This window comes from Galeopterus variegatus, unplaced genomic scaffold (assembly GCF_000696425.1).
Source record: "Galeopterus variegatus unplaced genomic scaffold, G_variegatus-3.0.2 Scaffold147, whole genome shotgun sequence".
Lineage (NCBI taxonomy): Eukaryota > Metazoa > Chordata > Mammalia > Dermoptera > Cynocephalidae > Galeopterus > Galeopterus variegatus.
Window position 1 is genome coordinate 819,562 of NW_007726258.1, and position 9,305 is coordinate 828,866.

Below are 9,305 nucleotides of genomic sequence, written 5' to 3' on the forward strand. Positions count from 1 at the left end.
AGCCACGGGGGGCAGGGAATGAAACTTAGAAGACACCGTTTTGTCGAACCTCTGAGTGTGCTGATGCGCTCGGGAGAGAGGAGAAAACGGCCACAGGAACCCACCCCACCGGAGCCCTTTGGCGTGTGGGGGCTCTGCCGGGCTGCTGTGCGCCTTTTCTAGACTCAGTGCCCTTGAATGACACCTGCGCGGCCCAATCGCAGAGCGCCCCTCCTGAGGGGCGGGGGGGCTGTGGGAGTTCTTTCATCTTTTTTTTTTTTGACGAGGTTCCCCGGCTTCCTTTTGGAATCTCGAGGATAGTTGTTGGAGCTGAGGCATGTCCTCCGTCCTACCTGCTGGCTGTAGCCTAGGCGACTGCGTGGGGTCTCCCTCGCCTCCCCACTCTGACCCGGTAGCCGCCACTAGCCATTGAGGTCTGGCTGTGAGCGTGAGAATGTCAGGATCTGGCCTCAGCACCTCTGAGGTCACCCCTCCTCGCCCCTCAGCCTCCAGCAAAGCAGACGCCTAGTTAACTTTCATATTATTTGTAGACCCACATCAGCCGTTCCTTTTCCCCAGCTCCCTTTTTTGCTAGGGGTTGGCGGGGAACCAAAAGCATCATATTTTGTTGCTGGGAAATATAGAGATGATTCTGTTCTTTTTATTCATTCTCTATCAATTTTTTTTTTCTTTAGATGTTGCATTCTATATCGGAGTGTTTGGGTTTTTTCTTTCAATTGCTTCCTGTTCTCCCTTCCCCGCTGGAGAAGCATCATTGAATTTCTAGTGGTTTTCCATCTGGATCCACTACATCCGGATTTCCTTAGCGGGGGAAGTAATAGGGTTGCAGATCCACCTCCCAGGAGAACTTGTGTTTTCCTGGTATAAGAGCAAGGTGATTTGAATCCAGATATTTCTGTTGCCAGTTGGAGGGGGCAGCCCCAGATTTTTTCAGTACCCCATTTGGCGATGTAATGGGCTGAGCCACTGGGGAAAAATCCACATAGTTAGGTCCGGTTACCCTTGGCTTTCATACCTGTGCCTGAAGTAAATGGTTCCTTGATGAGCTGTTTTTTCGAGGAGTGCTTTGGAAAACCAGGCCTTCCAAAGGGGGAGTCTAGGAGAACTAGAATCCTAGATAATTTTCCTCTGTTGCACTCCCTAAACTTTTCATTTTGTAAGCAGCAGAGGTTTTTTCTTTTTCTCTTGCTCCTTGGCTCATTTTAAAATGCATGCATTCCTTGAGAAGGAAGCTCTTTGTTTGACTTGTTATAGCCAATTTGCCTCTATATACCCAGCTTCAGTAAAATGTTAGTTGGCCTGGCAAATATTTCGTTTTTTAAGAAGCAATACATGCACAGAGTACAGAGGGCTATAGAGTGCAAAATGTACTTCAAACCAATGGGGAGACATCCGTGTTTAATAGTTTAATTGGCTCTTTTTAATACCAAATTAAAACCAAGTAATTTAGTCCTTCTAGTCATTGTATAAGTCAACAAGCATGTATACTTAGTAGAATTTATTGAGCAAATAAACAAGGCATGTAAGGATTCCAATTGTTACATAGTAGAATTGCATCTAGAACCTTGATTATTAAACACATAAAATTCTGAAGTGTTACCTGAAAAAGATGATGCTACTTTTGCAAATCACTCTTACTGTAGATTTTTTGAGATATATAATTCATATACCATAAAATTCATTCTTTTTTTTTTTTTTTCCTTTTTGTCTTTTTTTACTGACCGGTAACGGGATCGCAATCCTCGGTGTCGTGCCCGTACCGGGGACTGGCAACGGGATCGCAACCCTTGGTGTCGCGCCCGTACCGGGGACCGGCAACGGGATCGCAACCCTCAGTGTTGCACCCGCAGCGCGCTCAGCCAGTGAGCGGGAACCGGTCTCCACATGGGATCCGAACCCTCGGCGGGAGCGCCACCACGCTCCCAAGCGGCGCACTCTCCAGTGCGCCACTGGGCCGGCCCTAAAATTCATTCTTTTAAAAGTGTACAATTCAGTGGTTTTTAGTATATTCATAAGGTTGTACAGCCATCACCACTGTCTAATTCCAGAACTTTTCATCACCCCAACAAGAAACCCCATACCCACTCCCACTCTCTCTTTTCCCCAGCTCCTGGCAACCATTAATGTGCTTTCTGTCTCTCAGGAATTGCCCATCGTAGACAATGTGTATAGTTGGAATCATACAGCATGTGGTCTTTTGTGACTGATTCGTTTTTCTTAGGACACTATTTTCAGTGTTCATCTATATTGTAGATGTACAATTTCCTTTTTATGGAAAGAATCAGTGCTAAATAATATTCCTTTGTGTGATATGCCACATTTGTTTATCCATTCATCTGTTGATGGACATTTGGGCTGTTTCTACATTTTGGCTATTAGGAAAAACGTTGCTCTTCTTAATGGAGATTTGTATGAGGTTTCCAAAGTCATGAAAAGATAGTTGCTAGATTTAGTAGCTTTTTATAGTAGTATTTTTTTCCCCATTCATTTTCAGACTCTCTTGGAAGTTTAGGATATTTCACACTTCTGAATGTTAGCAACTGAAAATGCCAGTAGACGATGAAGCATCTGAAGATGACTCGGATTCAGTTTCCACAAACAGTGAAAGAGCCTTTATTTTCAAATAGGAGAGTGTAACAATTTCTGTACACTATGGAAGATTTTGACTTGGTGAAAACCTTACAAAAAACTTCATCTTCTGTAGAATCTGATATCAAAAATTCTACCCATTCTCTTGGACTGAACTTAAATACTAATAGGTAAGAATGGGATATATTTTTTAATGTAACAACAAATCAAAATAACTTTATTTGAATAGTTTACTAGTTTATCCAAATAGTGTCATAGTTATTGAATTTCATTTTTTTAAAAAAACTTATCGGGAACTGTTTGGAGACAGTTATTTAAGAATAGTTTTAGTCCTTCCATGTTTTTAATTTCTCCCAGTGATATGTCCTTTTGCATGGGGAACATAGTGAAAAAGTGCTTGTTTTGTTGGTTGTAGTTTCCTTTACACTTTTTTTATTCTTGATAAATGACGAGCATATCTTTAAAATTTAGTTGCCTAAATATTTCTTTTTAAAAAATTAGTAGTACACAGATCCCCATGCTGGCCAGCTGCCTAAATAAATAAATAAACAAATAAATAAATATAAATAAATAGTATGAGGGCCAGCCGGTGGCTCATTTGCTCATAACACCAATGCTGCGGGTTTGGATCCCTATATAGGGATGGCCGGTTAGCTCACTTTGGAGAGTGTGGTGCTGACAACACCAAGTCAAGGGTTAAGATCCCCTTACCGGTCATCTTTTCTAAATAAATAAATAAATAAATAAATAAATAGTATGAATAATGTTTTATTGCAAGAATACCTCACCAATCTAGAAAATAGCAATTAAAATTGAATATTAGGAAGTAAGCAAAAAACAGACTCTAAGTCAACACAAAATAGATCTTATCAAACAATGCATTTTATTTTTAAACTATCCCATGATTGATTTATTTTTAATCCAAGCCTGTTTACTGTCAATTTGCACATAGTCTGACAAACTTGATTATTTGTTTTCTAAATTTATACTAGCTTAGAAACAGCAAAGAGACAACCACCATTGGAGAGAGGGATCAACTGTAAAAAGCAGGTAGAAGAAAGCAAAAGCATAGCAGTTTGGGACCCACTGGTAAAGGGGCAGATAGTTTTAAACACAATAGGCTTGAAGAAATTGTGTATTATAAATAAATTACTTTAAAAAATTGTTCATTCTGTGCTCTCTTCAGGAGGAATTTAATGCAGCCCATGAGAATATATAAAGTTAAACAAGAAAGCATAAAGTAGGGTGACAGAAAATTCTTAAAAGCAGGGAAATGGTCTAAAAGAGATATCTGCTACAGTAAGTGTCTGCTACAGTATTCCATATGTACTTATATGCACTTGCTGAAAGTTGGTCACAGATTTTGCTTGCTGTATCTCTAGGTGGCCCCTTCGAAGTCTACTTATAAAAGAAATTCCTTTTGGAGTGTAGTGTTTGATTTGCCTGGAGGAGCTTAAATGTGCCTTTCTAATGAAAATTATGTAATTGAACTTGTCTCCCTTTTCATTATGACTGGCAGTAAAATTGGCCGTATTTGAACTCAATTATTACAACTATGTAAACCCCTGTGTACAACATATTCTTTTTTCTCTTGAATTTTTTAATTTTCTCTGGTTCTAACTCTTTATTATTTTATTGTTGATTTCATTAGTGTCCTCTTTTTACAATTTTTTTTTTGTGAAACAAAGCAGGATATCAATAAATAAATGAAAATGGTCTGTCAGTCACTGGATTTTAAACAAATTTTAATGTCCTGAATTCGCTTTGCGTGTTTATAAAACAAATTTGAAATAAACTCGTCTCAGGTTTGGAAAAGCAGCCCTCTTGGAAGAATCAGTGCTATTTTACACATTAAATAGGCTAAACAAGTCATGAATATTTGCTGCTAATGTGCTTGACACAACTTTTAGTCAAAGATAATGCGGAGGTAAGCATCAGCTTATCACACCAAATTAGGGGGATCCAATTAACAAGACAACTATAATTCTGGGCAGCAGAGAAAGAATCCCCACTACACAATGAAGGTCTGTTCTTAAAGTGGGGTGAAATGATCCTCTGGAATAATTTAGGTCAGAGAAACTGGAAATTTTTCTTACTATTGTTCAGCACAAACCTTTTTATTTTCTGCTGATACTTTGGAGTGTTCTCTCACTTCTGGAGAAGGTCTTTCTCTTGTGTTCTTAAAAAAATAAAGTGCTATCTGTCTTTTTACTGCTATTTTTCTTCTGTGGACAAACTTGTGAGCAGATTTTCAATAAATGAGGTGCCATTAGAAGGATTAAATATCAGTGGTTTTGTATTGCTTGCTGTGCTAAATCTTGAACTGCTGAATTATTCAACACTTTGGTAGAATGAAGAAAACCATTTGAATTATTTATGTTTCAACAGAAGTAGTCCCCACCTTAGTACAAAGGGGATATCCTCTTTCTCAGGGAAGACCAGACCACCTGTAATTCAAGGTACAGTTGAAGTACTAACTTCTTTAATGCAAGAGCTACAAAACAGTGGAAAGACTGATTCAGAACTTTGGAAAAACTGTGAGGTATCTAGTTTTGTTTTATTTTCAGAATTTTAAAATAATTGTATTTAAACATACCTCTTCTAAACTCTAAATTATTAGAAATTTATGTTCTGAAGAGCATGATACTTACTATTACTTAAGTAAAGTGGTCAAATATATTAATTGGGAAATGATATTGAATGTGAAAAAATGATCAAAAGTATTTTTAACTATATATTAGTGATTAGAAATATTAATTTGTATATTAAATGTGAACTAAAACATTGTGTTCAGGGAACTGAGAATCCTAAAATTATCAAAATTATTACTAATACTAATGTTTTAAGTAAATCATATGGAATTTTCATCATTTTGAAAAACCGAATTCTACTTTGTAATTAGAACATTCAAAATATTTCAAATTAAGGCTTCATTTTAGTACCTTATCACATTCAGCTGTGGTACATTGTATTATACTGTTTTCAGGTCAGTGATTCTTTGGTCCATAGGTTAAATTGTGATGTAAAAATTTAACAGTTAAAAGAATACATATATGTAAATTTTGTTTCATAGAATAATACTCAAGATAGACTCTCCTAAGGCTAGATTTGGTAATCCTTTATAGAAATATATAAAACATTATTGTTATTAAACTTTTCACTTAGAGAGAACTAGATTTTGCTTTAAATGTTAATCATACTTTTAGTACCATAATTTGTGTTATTTTTCAGCATGTAGACTAAGTGGAATGAATGATTACCTGGTTTAAGAATTCAGTAACAGCTACCCCTAAGTGTAATTACTTATATTCATTATCCATAATTATTGAAATTATAAAAATGAGTATTATTACATACTTTAAAAAAATCAAATTTTCAGTTTTTATGCTTTTTATATTTTTTCTGTATAACAGTCAGTATGTACTAATGCAAAAGACTTACAAATGCCATTGTAAAAGGATGCAATTAAAAATGGAACGTTTTATTGTTTCCCCTAATGTATCTATTTATTAGCTTATGATGCCTGAATTAGTATGCTTTAAGACAAATGAAGCATTGCCACAATGTAGTTTAACTCCTGGTAAATTCATGTTTAACTAGAAATTGTTACTTTTAATACTTTGAAATCAACATCTTAAGTCAGAATCAAAATGTATTTGTGAATTTAATGTATAGATTTAAAAAAGCCAGAATACTAACCAGCTACTTCCACCTTTTAACATTTGAACCTGTTTCTTTCTGCCCTTTCTTCCCCTGTGATGTAACAGACCATTTTTATTATGTTTAGTAATAATTGACTACCTAATATTTGTAATGTAGTCATGTAATTGATTATTCAATGCAGAGCTGCTTAAGATATTTCTTACTTTGAGAGAATATTGAAGTATACTTCTGGCCATATCAGTAAAACTTCTTGAATTTATTTAGCATGTTTTTGTAGCACATGAAAAAAGGAATCCTCTGATATTTTACTGTAGTGTTTTAGAAAGAATGGGAGGAGTAAGGATCATGCAAATCTTAGCCTGACTTTCTTCCCTGGATTTATATTTTCATCTCCCTTTTGGAATAGCAATGTTTTTCTGATTCTTACTACTTGTAAGGGACTAATCTACATTATTAAAATAAAATGCAAAACCTTCCACAATCTGAGCAGTTAAGAGTGAGGGAGTTTATCGATTTCTTTAGGATTCCTTTATAAAACCTCTCTGCTGGAATTCTTAAGTTTTTATCACTGCTTAAACTCGGGAAGGTTATATATTTTAATAAAATCAAAGGAATCTTTTAACGCTTTTGCACAGAAATACTTTAATACGTTCTTAAATCCTTGCTATTGCTAATATTTCTGTGACTGTAAGGAATTTTTAAAGCACATCATTAACTAATTTGTTTTTAGTAGTTATTTTAGCCTTTTAACAGTGCTGATTATGTATAAAATAGTAATGGCTAAAGGATAATAATAAAATAATGATAGTATCTACCATATATTGAGTGTCTATTTGCCAGGTAGTGTACTAGACATTTTTGTTAGTCGCATTCAAACTTATTAGACCTAGAGCCCTCTTTTTGTACTTTTGTGTTCTTTCCACATAACAATCAGTATTTTTAATAATTTTATAAAAATTGTTTTATAATAGTTTTTTTTTTTTTTTTTTTGTGACTGGTAAGGGGATCGCAACCCTTGGTGTGGTGTCGTCCGCACCGTGCTCAGCCAGTGAGGGCACGGCCATCCCTGCATAGGATCCGAACCCGCGGTCTCAGCGCTCCCAGCACTGCTGCGCTCCCAACGCCGCACTCTCCCGAGTGAGCCACGGGGTCGGCCCTATAACAGTTTTTAAAATAACGTCAACTTATATCATCCTGAAATGCAATTTACACCCTGTGTAAAGTATCCACTTGAAAAAATTAGTATAATATCTTTTTTTTTTTTTTTAAAAGATGACCGGTAAGGGGATCTCAACCCTTGACTTGGGGTTGTCAGCACCAAGCTCACCCAATGAGCTAACCGGCCATCCCTATATGGGATCTGAACCCGGGGCCTTGGTGTTATCAGCACCGCACTCTCCCGAGTGAGCCACGGGCCGGCCCCTAGTATAATATCTTAAATGTGATATACAGGAGAAATAAAAGTTACTTATAGTAAAAGAATATGTATTTTAAAAACAAGTGCTCAGGCACGTCTTCATTAGAAGACATAATGCAGTAGTCTCGTGTTTACCTATGTGTGGCCTCACTATGAATGCAGCAGCTACAAACACCAATTGATACAGCCATGATATGTTGAAGATCTAGATATCGTGAGCAGCACCTCAACTGGTGCCACACGTTTCTGAAATGGAGACGAATTTCTGATGAAATTCTGAAACAAACTTATTTGTTTTTGGTGATATGAAAACTGTGCAAAATATTTATTATTTTCATAGTATAAAATGGACACAAGACAATTCTTTACTGTGGGGGACTGTCATATGATTTGCATCCGTGGACCCTGCTCACTAGAGGCCAGTGGTGCCCCCCATCTTCGTAATGACCGTGATCTCACATATTTCCAATATGCAGTTCCCTCCCCAATGAGATTATTGCTTTATGTGCATCATATTTAAATTTAAAATTTAATCCTCTCAGCCACCTATGAAGTGTTATTATTCCCATTTTATAAATTAGGGAACTGAGGTACAAAGAAATGAAATATATTTGTCTAGGAACACACAGGTTGTTAGTGCAGAGCTGGGAGTCAGATGTAGGATTTTAACACACATGGGATATTTAGTAGGTAAGACTATAGAAATCACATTCAGGCTATGGCATCAAAAACTGGGTGGAGGGAAAAACTTTAATTAGATGTGCATATCCTCCAACAATATGTTAAATGCAGGCAGTATAAACCATTCTAGTTTGAAATGAATAATAGCCCTTCTTAATAATTAAGTGAATAATGTTATTCATTGTGTTTATAATATTCTTAAATAAGTTTATTTAAAATTAAAATATTAATTATAAAATCTGACAAGAGGGCTGGCCAGTTAGCTGAGTTGATCAGAGCACAGCCTTATAACACCGAGGTCATGGGTTTGGATCCCCATACTGGCCAGCTGCCAAAAGAAAAAAAAAATCTGACTAGGATGAACAAAATCTTCACCAATTTATATACTAAGTAAGCTTTATTCATTTGTATCCTAAATAAGAAAACGATAACAAAGATGTGATTATTATCAAGTGTCTCACATAATATAAAGCCATTTTTGTTATGTAATTTGTTATTATGTAAACAGTAACTTTATCAGGTTAAGAATCACCCCTAATGGGCCGGCCCGGTGGTGCACTGGATAGTGCGCCATTTGGGAAGTGCGGCGGCGCTCCCGCCCGAGGGTTCGGATCCCACGTACAGACCAGTTCCCGCTCACTGGCTGAGCGAGGCGCGGGAGCAGCACCGAGGGTTGCGATCCCGTTGCCGGTCCCCGGTCCGGTGCGGGGGCACCACTGAGGGTTGCGATCCGTTGCCGGACACGGAAAAAGACAAAAGACAAAAAAAAAAAAAAAAAAATCACCCCTAAAATGTTGCTTGGGTTTAGTGTGACTTAAAAAAAAAACTATGTTGCCTAATTTTTTTTTTTTTTTTTGTCTTTTGTCTTTTTCCGTGTCCGGCAATGGATCGCAACCCTCAGTGGTGCCCCCGCACCGGACCGGGGACCGGCAACGGGATCGCAACCCTCAGTGGT

General features: G+C 37.0%; 1 protein-coding gene across 1 annotated transcript in view; it reads left to right on the forward strand.

Moving 5' to 3' along the window:
- The first annotated feature begins 2,652 nt into the window (after window positions 1-2,652).
- MPHOSPH9 (M-phase phosphoprotein 9) overlaps window positions 2,653-9,305 on the forward strand; it is a 68,805-nt gene continuing 62,152 nt past the window's right edge. The window contains exons 1-2 of the mRNA XM_008591475.1: window positions 2,653-2,759; window positions 4,978-5,131. Of these exons, the coding sequence (XP_008589697.1) occupies window positions 2,653-2,759; window positions 4,978-5,131 (261 nt within the window). The remainder of the gene's footprint in view (window positions 2,760-4,977; window positions 5,132-9,305) is intronic.